The 18824-nt window shown below is 42.8% G+C and overlaps 1 protein-coding gene across 3 annotated transcripts in view; it reads left to right on the top strand.

Moving 5' to 3' along the window:
• Nucleotides 1-18824, top strand: part of UBE4B (ubiquitination factor E4B) — a 110301-nt gene that overhangs the window by 75573 nt on the left and 15904 nt on the right. For all 3 annotated transcript variants that reach the window (XM_030879009.2, XM_060283291.1, XM_030879001.2), the window contains 6 exons: nt 3485-3584; nt 4856-4983; nt 9306-9404; nt 10115-10350; nt 16244-16370; nt 18023-18167. In XM_030879009.2, coding sequence (XP_030734869.1) covers nt 3485-3584; nt 4856-4983; nt 9306-9404; nt 10115-10350; nt 16244-16370; nt 18023-18167 — 835 coding nt within the window. The remainder of the gene's footprint in view (nt 1-3484; nt 3585-4855; nt 4984-9305; nt 9405-10114; nt 10351-16243; nt 16371-18022; nt 18168-18824) is intronic.

The following is an 18824-nucleotide window of genomic DNA, read 5'->3' as shown; positions in this document are numbered from 1 at the left end:
ACACAGTTGGGGTATGCGTGTGTTTTGAGAGGGTGGTTTTCTGAGCTAGTCATATGTGGTAAATCTATATTAATATCCCAAGCTTCTTATATTTTGGATTCCTTCCTCTGAATTTATATCAAGGAATTCCTAACAACTCAACTTCAATTCTAGGTTTTAGTCAACCAGGTGGGCACACAGTTAGAGCCCCTCCCAGATACTCAGGATAAGGTTGAATCCAGAGACTCTGGTCGTTGTATTCATGTCAATGAATTTATCCCCACTTAGGAGTGTGTTAGCATGTTCCTCTCTTGGTGATCAAGCATCTTCAAAATCTGTTCCACACATACTGCCACATTTCTTCACTACATATATAGTAGGTAGAATAGTGGTGCGGCAAAGATGTTCATGTCCTAGTGCCCAGAATTTGTGAATGTGTTACCTTACATGGTAAAAGAGACTTTGCAGATGTGACTAATTGTAGGATCTTGAGATGGAGAGGTTTTCCTAGATTATCTGGGTGGACCCAGTGTATCACAAGGGTCCTTTTAAGAGGGAGGCAAGAAGGTCAGAGTGAGAAAGGAAAATGTGATGACAGAAGCAGACATCAGAGTGATGTGGGTCCACAAGCCAAGGAATGCAGGCTCCCTCTAGAAGCTGGAAAGGGCAAGGAAACACCCTCCCTAGAGCCTCCAGAAGGAATGCATCCCCTGCTGACCCATTTTAGGCTCCTGACCTCTGGAACTCTAAGACTATAATTGTGTTGCTGCAAGCCAGTAAGTTTGTGATGATTTGTTACAGCAGCAATAGGAAGCTAATATAACATATTAGCAAATCTTGGTCTTTCTTTTTTCTTCAAATGTGTGCTTTTCCTGCATATGGCTTTGTAATTGGCCCATAAGGACAGTGATTGATCTCACTCCAGTTTCGGTTCTGGAAGCAATGACGTGTGATGGGTTGGGACCTAAGGGAAATTGACATCATCCTGCAATTTGACCATCTGAGCTACAGTCACTGCAGGAGCTGCTTCTGCTGTCAGACGAGGCTCAGGGGATTTAGGGATTTGGGTACTTTGGTTCTCCTGAACTCCTCCATTTGAATTCTTGGAGTCCCAGTCTTTGCTCTGACATTTAGATAAGAGATCCAGTGAGGTTATGGATTCAGTCTATGTTATAATTTGGTGCTTTATAGGACCAGACTCTGCTTCTTTATGGTCGTCTTAGAAACTCCCTGACTCATTGTCTTGTTCTTGAGGCGAGATTTTAAAATCTGGAGCCTGTCATTTTCTTCTGTGAGCTTTCCAGCATAGTTACAAGTAGCCACACCATCTCTTCACTCCAGGAGGTCACTGGTGATCGTTTATGCAGCTGTTTTTCCACTGAGAACCTGGGCTACCAGTTTTATGCCCTCACATGCTAACTGAATCTTCACCGCTTTCTTTTTTTTTTTTTTTTTTTTTTAGTATTTATTTTATTTATTTATTTTGGCTGCACCGGGTCTTAGTTGTGGCACACGGGATCTTAGTTGCGGCATGCAGGATCTAGTTCCCCAACCACGGATCGAACCCAGGCCCCATGCATTGGGAGCGTGGAGTCTTACCCACTGGACCACTGGAAGTCCCCTTCACCACTTTCAAACCAGCCCAGTCGAAGAACTAATCCCAAAGGCCCATTTTTCTTAAGAGCCTGTTACCTGTAACCTCTTCTTGCCAATAAGCATATAGGTCGTTTTGTTAGTTTCCTTTTGCTACTGCAACAGATTACCACGACCTTCGTGAGTTAAAACAACAAAAAGTATTACCTTAGGGTTCTGGTGGTCAGAAGTCCTAAAATCAAGGCTGCATTCCTTCTGAGGCTCTAGGGAAGGATCTCTTTCTCTGCCTGTTCCAGCTGCTGGAGACCCCCTACATTCCTTGGTTCACAGCCCCCTTCCTCTCTTTTCAAAATCAGCACCATCGCATCTTCAGCTCTGCCTTCCTCTGATCTCTGCTTCACTTGTCACAACTCTTTCTCTTACTCTGACTCCCTCTTTCTCTTAGAAGGACCCTGAGATGACATTGGGCCCACCCAGACATATGGGCCCGTCTTAGACTCCATACCCTTAATCACATCTGCAAGTTTCCTTTTGCCATGTAAGGTAACATATTCACAGGTTCTGGGGATTAAGCTGTGACATCTTCCTGTGGGGCGGTGGGGCGGAGCATTATTCTGTCTACCATTATTCATGTTCCAGTTGTAGACAGAGGAATCCACTTCATCTGAGATAAGCAGCAAGAGAATAATTAAGGCTACTATTTGGTTTATTGAATCACTGGCACGCCTGGAAAAGAGGACTCCCAGAGCTCTTCTTCGAACCTGGCCTGGCAGGAAAAAGCTGCTTCAGGGTTCAGCCTCTGCCAGTGCTTCAAGCAAAACCCGTCAACACTGTGCTTCCAGAAGAACCATGTGGCTGTCACTTCACTATATTCACTTCTGCCTTCAGTGAGGGCTCACCTCTTGGTGGAAGCTAGGTCATGTGCAGAAATGCTGGCAGCAAGGGAATCAAGGAAATGTAGTTTTTGTTTTTGTTTAATTTATTTATTTAATTAATTTATCTTTGGCTGTGTTGGGTCTTCGTTGCTGCGCACGGGCTTTCTCTAGTTGCGGCGAGCGGGGGCTGCTCTTCGTTGTCGTGCACGGGCTTCTCGTGGTGGCTTCTCTTATTGCAGAGCACAGGCCTCTAGGTGCGTGGGCTTCAGTAGTTGTGGCACGCAGGCTCAGTAGTTGTGGCTCGCGGGTTCTAGAGAGCAGGCTCAGTAGTTGTGGCACATGGGCTTAGCTGCTCCACGGCATGTGGGATCTTCCCGGACCAGGGCTCGAACCCGTGTCCCCTGCATTGGTAGGCAGATTCTTAACCGCTGCACCACCAGGGAAGTCGCTAGGAAATGTACTTTTAAAGAAGTTATTGCCCCCTAGTTTCCTACACAATGTTTTGATAGATAAAAAGGGTTGACATAGTGTTAAGTGAGCCAGTCTTTAAAATATGCAGCATATTACATGATCAGGGAAGGCTTTACCTGTCTGACAGGTGATATTTGAGGAGATACCTGAAGGGAGTGAAGGAGCAAGTCGCAAAGGTAACCTCAGAGAAGAGCATTCCAAGCAGAAGGAAAAGTGTCCTTAGTAAAGCAGCCTTTTGTTTTGGGTAACTGAGTAGGCATAGTAACCTTGCATTTTCTCCCTCCCAGAAAAACGGGGAACAATGTACGTCCTTCCAAAAGTAATGATTACTGTATTTCATCAAATCTAAAATGCCATCCACTTTAAGACATCGTTATGTTGGGAATCAGTAAGAAAGAAAAATACTGCCAATTTAGCCATAACTTGCCACTGAGTTTGGTGATGCTGACATGGGGGGAGAGAGGGGACATGTGTCTGAGAGTCAGTAACATGGTGAAAATGAACAGATAAGGTGGGTGATGGATCTCTGTGTCTTCTTTCATTTGACTGTTAGTCTTCACTTTCAGAACTGTGGAAGATTTGAAAAACAATGAAAGCCAATGGAAAGACTCCCCACTGGCAGCTAGACACCGTGAAATGCTGAAGCGCTGCAAGACTCAGCTTAAGGTTTGTATCATTAATTGGGATAATTATACACCAGCCTCATAATAGTAATTTTCCCACCAGAATATGCGCCTTGAGTGAGCAGTTTAATGTCTTCAGTTTTTCTCATTATTCTCTTCCCCCCAAGATAAAAATGGTACATTTAAAAACTTGTGGATAGTTTCTATGTATATTTGAATCTCAGGACAGAAAATGCTTATGCCTATGCCAATGACAATATGAATTCTTAATGGATTTTATCATCCTCAGTTGAACATCACCTCCCTTTCCTTGCCTTGTGCAAGATCCTCCCCATCTGCTAACCCTCACCCCCGCACCTCAAAACACACACAACTCCAGTTTGTCCAGCCACGCATTTTCATGATGTTTGACAAAGTGGATTTGTGGTAGTGGAAAGATCTCTTTGCTTTGCCCCTCATTGTTCGTTTAATTGAAAATGATCCATCGTATAGAACCTAACTGCAGATGGGAAGATTTCTGCTTATGAGACATAGCTGGGAACAGATGCTAGCTAAGGTTGTACAAGGGAAGCACAGACAGCAAATTTATGCATTTTTCATTTATGCACTTTTATGTTCAAATTACAAAGCTGAATGTTAGCTGGTCGTGTTTTTTGTTGATTAGTAGGATGATGTGTAGACATTTTACCTGACTTAGATTTCTGGTACAAGTTAAGATTTCAGTTTTATTTATCTATACAGTAGACCTCTTTGAGATGCTGAAAAAGCTGGGGGCTCTTTTCTGGGGTCTATAGACCCCCTAAGCACTCCAGAGATAGGTTTCAAGAAGCCTGTAAACTGTTTATATGCACTGTGTGCTCACGTGTGTGTTTAAACTCACAGCGATACTTTGGGGGGGTATCATACCCTTGGTGGACAAGCATTTTGCCCAAGAGCAGCTTTTCAGCTCAATGCTGACCTGGCACTGAGATGCGGATTTGTCTGGCTCTTCTCAGTAACCATCCCTGACTTCCGAAGGGCCTCCCCCATCAGGTTATTTGAATAGGGCAGTGACAGCCTAACCTTTTTCAGCACTAACTGTGTGCTAGGTTCTGTGCCCAGTGATTCGCATGGCATGCCTTTTCTTTCTCTTAGAACAGAGAAAGAGAAAGCTCTTGAGACATGACCAGCATCTTACAGGCAGTTAGCAAGGAAGCTCTTGAAGCTCTAGAGCCTAGGTTTCCCATCTCCTTGCCCATTCCCTGCCCAATCACGCTGCAGGTACTTAGCCACCAACTAATTAATCTATGGGTGGGGACATACCTGCTTCCGCAGAAACTGGTACGATGCAAGGCCTGTGCTGATGCTGGTTTACTTGACGAGAGCTTCCTGAGAAGATGTCTGAATTTTTACGGCCTTCTCATTCAGCTGCTGCTCCGCATCCTGGACCCTGCCTATCCCGAGTGAGTGTGCTCTGTCCTCTTCACGCCGGCTGCACTCCCCAGGCTGTGTTGTCTTTATTGTTCGTCAAAGCCAATACCTAAGACAAGCCCCTTACGTGATTAAGAATTCATTTCCAGGTTGTACTTATATAGAAAGTAGTAATTTTTTGTTGTTGTTGTTGCATGGGCCTCTCACCGTTATGGCCTCTCCCGTTGCGGAGCACAGGCTCTGGACGCGCAGGCTCAGTGGCCACAGCTAACTGAGCCTCTCCGCGGCATGTGGGATCTTCCCGGACCGGGGCACGAACCCGTGTCCCCTGCATGGGCAGGCGGACTCTCAACCACTGCACCGCCAGGGAAGCCCGAAAGTAGTAGTATTAATAAATATTTTCGGGGACTTCCCTGGCAGTCCAGTGGTTAAGACTCCACACTCCCAATGCAGGGGGCATGGGTTCGACCCCTGGTTGCGAAACTAAGATCCCCACGTGCCGCATGGCGCGGCCTGGGGAAAAAAATAAGTAAATAAATATTTTCCTTGGAATTAGTTACAGTAATAAGGGACTGTCAACACCTATTAAATTATTAATTTTGACATAGTGCTTTTTAAAAATTGGCTATAAAATCTTCAGGGTTTTTTGTTGTTGTTCTGGGGGTTTTTTTGTTTTTGCTTTTATTTATTTAGTTAGTTAATTTTGACTGCATTGGGTCTTCGTTGCTGCACGCAGGCTTTCTCTAGTTGCCACGAGAGGGGGCTACTCTTCGTTGCGGTGCACAGGCTTCACGTTGAAGTGGCTTCTCTTGTTGTGGAGCACGGGCTCTAGGCGCGCGGGTTTCAGTAGTTGTGGCATGTGGGCTCAGTAGTTGTGGCTCACAGGCTCTAGAGCGCAGGCTCAGTAGTTGTGACACACGGGCTTAGTTGCTCTGTGGCATGTGGGATCGTCCTGGACCAGGGCTCGAACCTGTGTCCCCTGCATTGGCAGGCGGATTCTTACCCACTGCGCCACCAGGGAAGCCTCGCTTTTCTTTATTTTTTTTAATTGAAGTAGAGTTGATTTACAGTGTTGTGCCAGTCTCTGCTGTACAGCAAAGTGACTCAGTTACTCATATATAGACATTCTTTTCTTTTTTAATATTCTTTTCCATTATGGTTTATCACAGGATAGTGAATATAGTTCCCTGTGTTTATACAGTAGGACCTTGTTGTTTATCCATCCTATATTTAATAGTTTACATCTGCTAATCCCACACTCCCAATCCTTCCTTCCCCCACCCCACTCCCCCTTGGCAACCACAAGTCTGTTCTCTATGCCAGTGAGTCTGTTTCTGTTTTGTAGATGGGTTCATTTGTGCCATATTTTAGATGCCACGTATGAGTGATACCATATGGTATTCGTCTTTCTCTTTCTGACTTCCTTCACTTAGCATGATAATCTCTAGTTGCATCCATGTTGCTGCAAATGGCATTATTTTGTTCTTTTTTATGGCTAAATAGTATTCCATTGTATATATATGTACCACATCTTCTTTATCCATTCATCTATCAATGAACATTTAGGTTTTTTCCATGACTTGGCTATCGTGAATAGTGCTGCTGTGAACATAGGGGTGCATGTGTCTTTTTGAATTATAGTTTTGTCCAGGTATATGCCCAGGAGTGGGATTGCTGGATCATATGGTGATTCTGTTTTTAGTTTTTTGAGGAATCTTCATACGGTTCTCCACAGTGGCTGCACCAACTTACATTCCCACCAACAGCGTAGGAGGGTTCCCTTTTCTTTACACCCTCTCCAGCATTTGTTATTTGTAGACTTTTTCATGATGGCCATTCTGACCTTTGTGAGGTGGTACCTCATTGTAGTTTTGATTTGCATTTCTCTAATAATTAGCAATGATGAACATCTTTTCATGTGCCTACTGGCCATCTGTATGTCTTCTTTGGAGAAGTGTCTATTAAGGTCTTCTGCCCATTTTTCAGTTGTGTTGTTTGATTTTTTTTTGTTGTTGAGTTGTATGAGTTTGTATATTTTGGAGATTAAGCCCTTGTCTGTCACATCATTTGCAGATACTTTTCTCCCATTCCATAGGTTGTCTTTTCATTTGTTTTTTATGGTTTCCTTGGCTGTGCAAAAGCTTGTAAATTTGATTAGGTCCCATTTGTTTACTTTTGTTTTTATTTCTATTGCCTTGGGAGACTGACCTAAGAAAACATTGGTATGATTTATATCAGAGAATGCTTTGCCTATGCTCTCTTCTAGGATTTTATGGTGTCATGTCTTATGTTTAGGTCTTTAAGACATTTTGAGTTTATTTTTTTTCATGGAGTGAGGGAGTGTTCTAATTTCATTGATTTACATGCAGCTCTCCAACTTTCCCAGCACCACTTGCTGAAGAGACTGTTTCCCATTTTATATTCTTGGAAAATTGGCTATAAAATCTTTGATTGATAGAAAAGGAAATTGGAAGCTAAACGCTGGAGTTAACAGGATATTAGGTCCCCCTAGACACTGGGTCCAGGCAAATCCTTAGCGAATTCAGAGAATGAGCTGAGAACATTCTTGATCTCTTTATCATCACCTGGACAGCTCCTCCAGGCAGCCATTTTTGTTTTATTTGTTATTATTTTATGGTTATTATGAAATCTCAGGATCACCAGTGTTGGTGAGGTTGGCCCAAGCCCCCTGCAGGAGTGGAAAATATTGGGTTGGCCAAAAGGTTCGTTCAGTTTTTTCCGTAAGATGGCTCTAGTAGCACTTAGTTGTCTTTAACTTCATTCGAAACAATTTTGTTAGGTTGTATGTGACAGCTGTCATATCAGCGTGCATTTAAAAAAAGACATCAGAATTGGTGAATTTTTGTGTAGCCATTTTAATATTGAAGATGGAAGGAAAAAAGTCACATTTTCAGCATATCATGTTTTATTATTATAAGAAAGGTAAAAACGCAGCTGAAACGCAAAAAAAGATTTGTGCAGTGTATGGAGAAGGTGCTGCGACTGATCGAATGTTGTCAGAAGTGGTTTGTGAAGTTTCGTGCTGGAGATTTCTCACTGGATGACACTCCCGGTCGGATAGACCAGTTGAAGTTGATAGAGATCAAATCAAGACATTAACTGAGAACAATCGATGTTATACCACGTGGGAGATAGCCGCATACTCAAAATATCCAAATCAAGCGTTGGAAATCATTTGCACCAACTTGGTTATGTTAATTGCTTTGATGTTTGGATTCCACATAAGTTAAGCAAAAAAAAACCTTCTTGACTGTATTTCCGAATGCCATTCTCTACTTAAATGTAATGAAAATGTTCCGTTTTTAAAACAAATTGTGACGGGCAATGAAAAGTGCATACTGTGCAGTAATGTGGAATGGAAGAGATCGTGGGGAAGCAAAATGGACCACCACCAACTACACCAAAGGCCGGTCTTCATCCAAAGAAGGTGATGTTGTGTATATGGTGGGACTGGAAGGGAGTCCTCTATCATGAGCTCCTTCTGGAAAACCAAACGATTAATTCCAACAAGTATTGCTCCCAGTTAGATCAACTGAAAGCAGCACTCAACAAAAAACGTGCGGAATTAGTCAACAGAAAACGCATAGTCTTCCATCAGGATAACGCAAGACCACATGTTTCTTTGATGACCAGACAAAAACTGTTGCAGCTTGGCTGGGAAGCTCTGATTCATCTGCCGTATTCACCAGACGTTGCACCTTTGGATTTGAATTTATTTCGGTCTTTACAAAATTCTCTTAATGGAAAAAATTTCAATTCCCTGGAAGACTGTAAAAGGCACCTGGAACAGTTCTTTGCTCAAAAAGATAAAAAGTTTTGGGAAGGTGGAATTATGAAGTTGCCTGAAAAATGGCAGAAGGTAGTGGATCAAAAGGGTGAAGACGTTGTTCAATAAAGTTCTTGGTGAAAATGAAAAATGTGTCTTTTATTTTTACTTAAAAATCGAAGGCACTTTTTGGCCAACCCAATAGTATTTAAAGTACATGTGTAGCTCTGTTGTCTCAAACAGTTTGAGTTCCATAAAATGACCAAACATGACCCTTTTATTTCCTTCACATTTATTGCGTTAATCTTAATGCAATAAATAAAAATCAAGAAATCAAGAAAAGGAAAAACGAAAATGTTTCACGTCCACCCTAGCCTATCCCTGTCTTCATTATTCCCTGTTCATTTCTGGTTGTAGTTTCTTTGCCTGTGCACTTTTTACATAGTTCTGTTATAGAATGAGAGCTTTTTCCAAGTGAAACACTTACTTGTGTTGGTAGTATAATATTCCTTGTAGTTTGATGTGTCATGATTTCATTTTGTAACCGGTACTTTTTCTCTTTGACAGCATCACGCTGCCTTTAAGTGCAGATGTCCCCAAGGTATTTGCAGCATTGCCTGAGTTTTATGTAGAAGATGTTGCTGAATTTTTATTTTTTATTGTACAGTAAGTCCCATTCCCATATTACATAGTTCTAACATGTGTTTATATTTAATATGTACATTATATTATGAACCTCCATCTTATGCCACTGCTTTAACCGAATGCTGCCTGGAGACTGGAAAAATAAATCCGGCTGTGGCATCCAGCCAATTCCAGTAATAACTCAAGACAGAGGAGGATTAACAGTGCTGGTAATAATGTGCTCTGTGAAAAGTGAGTCGAATTGTGTGTCTGAGAAACAAGGAGAAAACCGTTTATAAATATCTGAGTGAACATTCAAAAGCCAGAAATACCCACCTCTATATTTTGTACCAAAATTTTTCTCAATTGTAAAATTAGAGAATGCTTACAAAGAAATATGTTGAGTGTATAACCAATATTTGAACTTTGAAAAAAATGAAAACAGCTCCATCAAAATATTTTTTAAAGTCTTTTTGGTCATGAAGATCTTTTGTAAAATTCACCTATGATTTAATCATACCTTTGGTTTATTTTCTAAAACATAAGTTAATATAACATGCTATGGCCAATAGACGCAATGGGTTTTAAATCTACCTAGTTGTAATGGGGATAGTCACCTTAAACTCAGCAAGTTAAAGGGAATTCCGTGTCCTGGCTCCTAGACCTATTCGTCCCCTTCCTTGCCTAATGACACCAGCATCCACCCGTGTTTTCTCAGAGCTTTACTACCTGTTCCTCTCACCTCTCTTCAGATACTCTCCTCAGGTGCTTTATGAGCCCTGTACTCAGGATATTGTGATGTTCCTCGTTGTGATGTTGTGTAACCAGAACTACATCCGAAATCCATATCTGGTGGCCAAACTCGTAGAAGTCATGTTTATGACTAACCCTGCTGTTCAGCCACGGACCCAGAAGTTTTTTGAAATGATTGAGAACCATCCTCTCTCCACCAAGCTGTTGGTCCCTTCCCTGATGAAGTTTTATACAGGTAGGTTCCTGATGTGTACAGGTGGGCAAGGTCGTCTAAAGCCAGTGGTTGAAGTTGTTCTAAACCTGTTACCTAATATTCTGACATCGGCTTAAGTATGACCCACTAATACACTGCCAGCAGAGCATAAACTGTTGGTTATTTTTCCCCTGAGTTGTGGAAATATTACACTGACCACTCTATATACTAGTCCCTGATGATTCAGTGAGATCCATTGAAAGTCAGATGGGTAACACTGAGATCAAGTTGGTGTTTTTATCTGAAACTACCTGGGTCATTTTAGCTTTTAACTTACAACATTAGTTTCGCAACACTGTCCTATAACCCAGAGTTTCAAAACTGGGTAAAACCAGGAGCTTGTTAAAAATGCTTATTCTTGGAGATCCCACTCAAACCAGCAGAATCAGGATCTCTGAGAGTCACTCATTGACTAATTCTGTACATTCATCCAATGCCTACTATTTGCCAGGCACTGTTCTAGGTGCTAGGCAACACTGGTGAACAAAACTGAGAATGTATCAGACACTCTGCAAGGAGGTCTTCCTCTTCTGGTTGAATTGTATTCCAAATTTTCATTTTTAATTTGGCTTTTGAACTGCAAATGTGTTTTCATAAGGCCCATTACTTAGGGGATGCATTCACCTGTTCTCTACCAAAGGCACAGGATTATACAGATGGAACATTTTCCCTCCAGTTTGTATGTTTCTCAGGAAAGGAAGTGTGTTGTCTGTCTTCTTTTTATTTATTTATTTATTTATTTATTTTTGGCTGTGTTGGGTGTTTGTTGCTGCGCGCAGGCTTTCTCTAGCTGCGGCAAGCGGGGGCTATTCTTCATTGCGGTGTGCGGGCTTCTCATTGCAGTGGCTTCTCTTGTTGCGGAGCACAAACTCTAGGCACACGGATTTCAGTAGTTGTGGCATGTGGGCTCAGTAGTTGTGGCTTGTGGGCTCAGTAGTTGTGGATCGTGCAGGCTCAGTAGTTGTGGCACGTGGGCTTAGTGGTTCCATGGCATGTGGGATCTTCCCGGACCAGGGCTCGAACCTGTGTCCCCTGCATCGGCAGGTGGATTCTTAACCATTGCGCCATCAGGGAAGCCCTTGTCTGTCTTCTTATCTTCTATTGAACCTAGCACGTTCTGAGCACCCATTTAGCAGAATGTACTCGCCATGCTCTTAGAAGAAACACCAGCCTCCCGGAGCACAGTCCATTGTTGTTCACGGCGGCAGCAGCGGTTTGAGGATTCCTCTGTGTTCAGTGACAACCACCCCTTCCCTGTAGACCAAGACCTGCTCCTGCTTGTTTTGGGCTGGTGCTGACATCTCTCTCTGTGTGCTTCTGAGGCTCAAGAACCTGTCTACCTCCTTTCCCCTTTGTCACTATTATCTTATGTCACCTACTAGGAGATTCTCTCCTTCCCCAAGCCTGCCTATATCCTCTTAAACCTAAACAAGTATGCAGGCCTCTTGAAGTTTTGTTAACATGCTCACCTTGGCAACAGCAGAACACTCCTGGGTAAAAGGCCCCCGCTTGGCTCTCCTGTCCTCCTCTTACCTCTCAGCCCTGGTAGGAGAGGACCACGGGCCATTCCAGGTACAAGTGGTACATCACCCGTGTGCAGGACGGGACCTTGTATGGTCCCTTGCACCTGTCAGGCTTACCTGAATTGAAGGTAATTCTGCATTTCTTAAAATAATGATGAGGTACCTCTTTTCACCTGTTAAATTTATTTTTAAGATGGGAATACCTAGTGCTAATATGGTTGTAGGGAAATAAACGAACCTGCAAAAGTCTGTTTCATCTCCTCCGTAGCTCGTGTGTAGAATTAGTGCTATGAAACTCTCTTAAGAATGTAAGTTGGTAAAGCCTTTCTGGAAGGCAAATTGGCAGTCCACACCAAAGCCTTTTATCTTCCATATCAGTCAAGGCCCAGTTAGGATAACCTGCTGGTTAGTTTAAGAGAGAGAATTTAACATAAGGAACTGGTGAAATAGGTAGTGGAAGACAGAAAAGGCAAATAAGGAACACTGGGGTAGTACAGATTGTCAGTGCAGGGAGCAGCCATCATCTGTCCCTAGGACTGGGGGAACCAAGGGAAAAGGCTGGGGTTATGGGATTCTAGTGCCTCAAATTAGTGCTTAGACAGAACTGGGACCCAGGCCTGAGGAAGCATGCTGGCCAGCTGGTGCTGGTGTCTCTGAGGGCATATGGGATTCCTGGTCCTGCGAGTGTGGAACAAAGCTGGAAACAAGCCAGCTGCTGCTGCTGGGCTGGAGAGTCCATGATGGGAGCAGCAAGCCAACAGAGGTCCAAGTCCCTTCTTCAGTTTTCCAGCTCCCCTGCAGCGCCCCCTGTTGACGAGCCTAACAGGGGGCCAGCCGGCAAAGGGAAACTTAAGAGTCCCAGCGTCAGTATCACAAAGCCAAGTATAAAGGGTGGATTTGGGGGGACCTCCCTGGTGGCCCAGTGGTTAAGACTCCATCCTCCCAATGCAAGGGTCCAGGTTCGATCCCTGGTCAGGGAACTAGATCCCACGTGCATGCTGCACCTAAGAGTTACATGCCGCAACTAAGGAGCCCAGTGCCGCAACTAAGACCCGGCGCGACCAAAGAAATAAATAAATAAATGTCTTTTTAAAAAAAAAAAATTGGTGGATTTGGGACTGAGAGACAGCAGCTAAATAATGAGTACACCCTCTTACATGTAAATTTCATTCATAATAATCGATTCTGTGGGAATAAATATAAATGTCTATAAATGTTTATAACAGCATTCACTGTGTTAGTATTTATAATGCGGTACAGTGAGAGTATTAAAAACAACCTAAATTCCTGCCAATTGTGGGTCAGTTAAGTAAATTATAGTGTATCCATACGGTGGGTCTATGGGAACCATGAAAAATAGTGTGTTATTTACAGTACGTGGTTAAGTAATAAAAAGTAAAGAAAATGCCATGTAATGGAACAATATGTCAAGTATGACCACGTTTTGGTACACATATATATATTACAGAAAAAAGTATGGGAGAGTATACGCCAAAATATTAACAGTGAATTGGTTATTTATGAATGGTAGAACTGTGGGTAGTTTGTGGGTTTTTTTTTAAATTATCTGAACATCTTAATTATTCTACAGTAAACATGCATTGTTAGTATTAAAAAAAAAATTTTTTAGTTAAGTGCATTTTGTACTCAGTGCCCTGGGCCTGTCACTGTGGCTCTGGTATAAAGAACAGGGCTGGGCCTCTTGCCTGTGAGACCAGTACTGGGCCTGGGGGGCCCCCCACCGGTAAGATTCCAGGAGCTGGTGGGCGGGTGTTGTTTTTCCTTTCCCCCTTGCCACCAAGCAGTGTGCCCTCTGGCCCTGGGCCACCTCTGTGGTGGTCCATGGGTATTAGATGATACCCATGCTAATAATAGCCACTGCTTATTGAACATTTACTAATCCTTTCACTAAATCCACACGGCAGTCCTCAAGATGGGTGCTATAAATATCTCCATTTTACGAATGAGGAAACTGCAGCTTAGAAAGGTCAAGAAGCTTGCTGAAGGTAAACAGCCAGTGAGTGGCAGCGGCCTCAGCAGCCGGGCATTAGCACAGGTGCTCCTCCAGTTACCACGGGCCCTGCGCCAAGGGAGCCCTGCCGCGGGCGTGGTGGACACTCCCCACGTGTCCATCAAATCCATGTTAAGTCCTGCTGACTGAGGTCCTGGCTCCTGAGCACGGCTCTCAGACATGAATTAGAGATTGATCTCTGGAACAGTCTCCTCTTTTACACCCCAGAGAGGGTATTCTAGCTTAGACAATACTTAAGATCAAATGTTTGTTCCAAAAATAAAACTGAGTTTCAAAAATAAGAGTATTTTATTTGTACCACAGCAGTCAGTGCCTTAAGGACCAGCTCTCAAAACTTGGCTACTCAGAACCAGGAAGAACACTGATAACCAAGACTTACCTTCAAGACTGTTCTCTTCCCCACGCTGATCTGAATCAGCAAAGCCAGCGTTAGCCCAAGTAGATTCGATCTCTAATTCAACAAATACGTACGGAGCTCCTACTGCGGGTCAGCTTTGGTGTTGCTGCCAGGGCCTAGCGGTGAGGACCCCAAATCCCCGCCATCACCAGTCAGGCACCCTAGCTGGGAGACAGACACTGAACCCATAAATGAGGTAATTCCAGAGAGTGAGTGTGAGAGGAAGGCCTGGTGCTGCTTTAAGAAGCATAGTCAGGGGAGGTCTCTGAGGAGATGACTTTGGAGTAATGTTGAAAATGAGACCCAAGAGGGGACAATAAGCAGATCTCAGCCACAGTGTGCAGACAGTGAGGACAGCAAGCGTAAAGGCCCTGAAGCCTGAGCAGCCTGGTGAATCAAGCCAGAAGACTCATGACGGGGGAGCAACTACCAGGGGTAGTTCATTGCAGGCCTCTCAGAACTAGGACTTGAGAATTAGAACTTGGGCTGATGCAGTTTTGAGGGAACATTAGGAATGAATTTTCTTTTAATGTTGGGAGAGATGTATATTGATGGGTAGTAAGTTAACGGTCATTACTTAGCCTCTGCTGTGTTCAGGATACAGTACAGGTGTTATGAGCCATTTAGAGCCTTGACCAGGCTTTGTCAGCCCCCGGTGTTCTTCTCCTGTGGACTCTGCTGAATCAGCCCTCCACGCTTTAGTTCACATTTTTATACAGTTAATAAAATGACACTTAGTTCAGCTTAAAGAAAGGTTGACCTAATGAATATATGTAAGTGCTTTTAGATCTTTTTACCGTAGGTCTTAGCTTATTCCTTTTATCTTTAAATAACTACTTTCCTTTTTAATCCCAAGAAACTGTTCATTGGCAAATATAGAAAATAGCAAAAAAGAAAATAAAAATCATTGATAATCTCTGCACTCAGAGAGAATCTGTTAACATTTTGCTCTGTATCTTTCGAGTCAATTTGTACATCATGTGTGTGAGTGTGTGTGTATTTTTTAATATGATTGGACCCAAACTGTATATTTTGTTTGGTAGCCTATGGTTTTCACTTAATATATCACAAATACCTTTTTGGGTTCTCTGTTGGGCACTTGGATTATTTATATTCTTTTCATATAAATAGTACTTTAATGAGTATCCTTGGAGATCAGTCTTTGAACATGTGTTTTCTTGAATAGAATTGGTGGGTCAGAAAGATGGGCATACTGATGGCTTGGTGATACATTTTGTAAAATTGTCTGCTCATCCCCACCAGCATTTATAGGGTGCCTTTTATCTTTTCTTTGAGTCGTACTGTCTTTACCTGACAGTTTTCCTTCTTTTTAAGATTTGTCATGAATTCAGGAATTTCTCATGCTTAAGCTGTTTGTCTTTTGGATAACTAAGTTTGATCTTTGTTCCATGTAAAAAGATACATGGATGATGGTAATTGGTAAATGAATGATGAGTACATAGAGATTTACTATGCTTTTCTCTACTTTTAGAACATCAATTATACAAAAGTAGTTAAAATAATAGTCACATTTAGTAGGTATGTGGCCCTTAATAAAACTTAACCCAATTTTTTTCCTGCTCAGGGATACTCATTTAAAGTTCTATGGAATTTCTATAAATTAGTAAGAAAATTGGGGGAGTTATGAGAATTCAGATTCTGGTCATGGGTGTTGCCAAGCTATTTTCCCAGCCCAGTTCCTTTTGTTATTGTGTCATTGCCAGACCTTGGTTGTGAAACTTTTGTCTTCAAAACCACCTCGTAATTTCTCTTCTGCCTTCCATGTGAGATATAGACAAGATTTTATCACATCTGTGATTTTGCAGATTTGTATTATTCATTCAGTGACATTGTAGCAGCAATAACTGCTTTTAGAAAGGGAAGAAAGTACATATGCTTCAGTCCCTTGTCTTTCTTCTTTAGATGTTGAGCATACCGGAGCCACCAGCGAGTTCTATGACAAGTTCACCATTCGCTATCATATTAGCACCATTTTTAAAAGCCTTTGGCAAAATATAGCTCACCATGGCACCTTTATGGAGGAGTTCAAGTGAGTATTGGGCCCCTAATGTCACAGCTTGCTCTCTTGCAAATCACAGGTGGAGTGGCCGCTTAAAAACTTTCACAGCTGGGTTCTTGTTGACTGTTTGCTTGGTCTCAGCCTCCCTTAAGTTTTCCAGATGGTACTGCTAAATGTGAGTAGGGTTATCTAAATCTCTGTGCTTGACAGACATTGCTGAACTTCAGATTTTTCAAGATACTGTGGGCATGGTATACGTAGAGAAAGAATCTGTAACTATTCTGAAATGATGTGTTGTGTTTTTTGGTGTTTCCTGAGTACAGTATTAAATGAATTTGCAGAATGCCTGAAATGAGATCTTACGGTGCTCTTGAATATGATACCAAGCTTTAGAGTTAGAAATGTAAGGAGAACTTCAGATTCAGAAGCAGATAGGGTAAGGCTGTCACTTGAAGTGACGTTCTTTGTAGTGAGGCCCTAGACCTTGATTAAGGGCTTTTCATTACCAACCTGAAATTTCGGTGACTACTTAAACCTGGACGTTAGTAATTCCACCTAAGTTACTTTAAAAAGAAAAGTACTTCAAATAGAAATGTAGGTGAAAATATTGAACTCTTGAATTATTCTTCAGAAGAGATTTTATCCCATCTCCTTGGATCTTTTGCAACCCATGTTCAGTCTTTGGTCAAGCCTAGCTGTCACTTGTTTACTGAGTTACTAGTCAACAGTATAAGTGTGACCAGTGGAGTAGCCATTTGCTAGACACCTTTCTGCAGAGTAACCTCTTTAATTTAGTTATCTCCATGAACTGCTCTTGTCATCAGAATTACGTTCCAGCAAAAAAAAGCTTGGCATGAGCTTAGGAGACCAGGCAGGCCCACAGCTTCATCTGCCTGGAGAGTTCATCCTGAACTTGCCATGTTCCTGAAATCCAGGCCTCTGCCCTTGTTCACAGGAACTTCTCTTCCCCGCACCCCCGGCATGGGCTCACTGCCCTCTGGTCACCCAGCAGTAGATCCTGAAGTGTAGCTCCTCTTTTCTCTACTAATCTGGCAGATACAGAGTCTAACAGGTGGGCCAAGCCATCTCAGCTCACCAGCAAGTCCCTCCATTATAATAGGATATGCAGGACAGTTCCAGAGATTGGAAACTTCTGTTTCCATAAAGTATGTTAATATCCTACTTTATCAGTATTACAGCTTCCACTTTTTCTTCAACCTGTCTTTCTTTATAATAAAGAAGAACTGTATCGGAAGTTCTCTTATCTCTTATATGTGGGTATTTGTGCTTTCCTTATATGTTGGGGAGTTTAAGCATATTTTCTTTTCTAGGCTGGAAGAGTGTTTTCTCTACTTAAAATTATTGAGGGAATGAGCTGGGGAGTGCTGGTAAATCCACTCTCTGGAGGGGGAGAAAGATCAGCATTTGCTGGTCGTCCAGGGTGTAAATACCACCAGTGTTGCCAAATTTGAGCTACCAAGGGAATTTGCTCGCAGAACTCTAGAATGTTAGGACTTGGCTCTCGGGAACCGTGCAGGGTGGCTGTAGCACATCGGTGGAATGAGCTTATCAGTTAATACAGAAGAATAACAAGGTCTCAGGAGATGTGGGGCTGCAGCACCAGAGCTGCACCTCCGCTCCAGGGAAATGTGTGACCATGTACCGTGTAATTGCCTTTTTAGTTCCGGGAAGCAGTTTGTCCGCTATATAAACATGCTGATAAACGACACAACATTTTTGCTCGATGAAAGCCTGGAGTCTTTGAAGCGGATCCACGAAGTGCAAGAAGAGATGAAGAACAAAGAACAGTGGGACCAGCTGCCCCGGGTGAGGACACGGTCCAGGTGATGGGACAGCATCGCAGGGAAGCAGCCTTGGCCCCAGGCAGAGCCCTGCTTTGGGGGCTGCATCTGGGTCTGAAGGCTTAGGTCCGACAGACTTGTCGGTACTTGTTACCGTCCCACCTGTGGGCTTCTGTGAAGTTAGAGCCCAGGTTTGGGGTAGGAGAACCCTTAAACACTTGACCTAAAGTTAGGAAATGAGGTGAGAAGTCTTTGTCCTGAAAACTCTCTCTGCCTTTTTAACTTTCAAGGGCTGTTTTGGAGAAGAGCTTTTATTGTTGGAATATGTTAAGATGTAGGAAAGTAACTAGGAACTAAATCTCTAGGACTCTGTCTGCTAGTCAAGAATTCGGTTTGTTCGCATGATCTTCTTTGGACATCTGTGTGACTAACTCAGGAGGGCTCTGATGGGGTGTTTTTCCTCTCAGTACATCTTGGTTTTTACGTTCAGTTATAAACAGAAAAGAGGTCTGTTTTGCCAGGTTCCATGAGAAATTCCTGCTGTGCCAGTGACAGCACACTGCCCTCTCCTGACATTGATTGCCACCATTTAGACGATTCCCCGGTCAGTTATTAGGCCCTTCGCAGCTATTGGTGACTTCATATATTGCTTAGTTCTGCTCCTGGTTTTGTTAGGTTCAAA

The sequence above is a fragment of the Globicephala melas genome, chromosome 1, assembly GCF_963455315.2.
Source record: "Globicephala melas chromosome 1, mGloMel1.2, whole genome shotgun sequence".
In the NCBI taxonomy this organism is placed as follows: domain Eukaryota; kingdom Metazoa; phylum Chordata; class Mammalia; order Artiodactyla; family Delphinidae; genus Globicephala; species Globicephala melas.
This window is presented reverse-complemented; position numbering and strand designations above follow the sequence as displayed.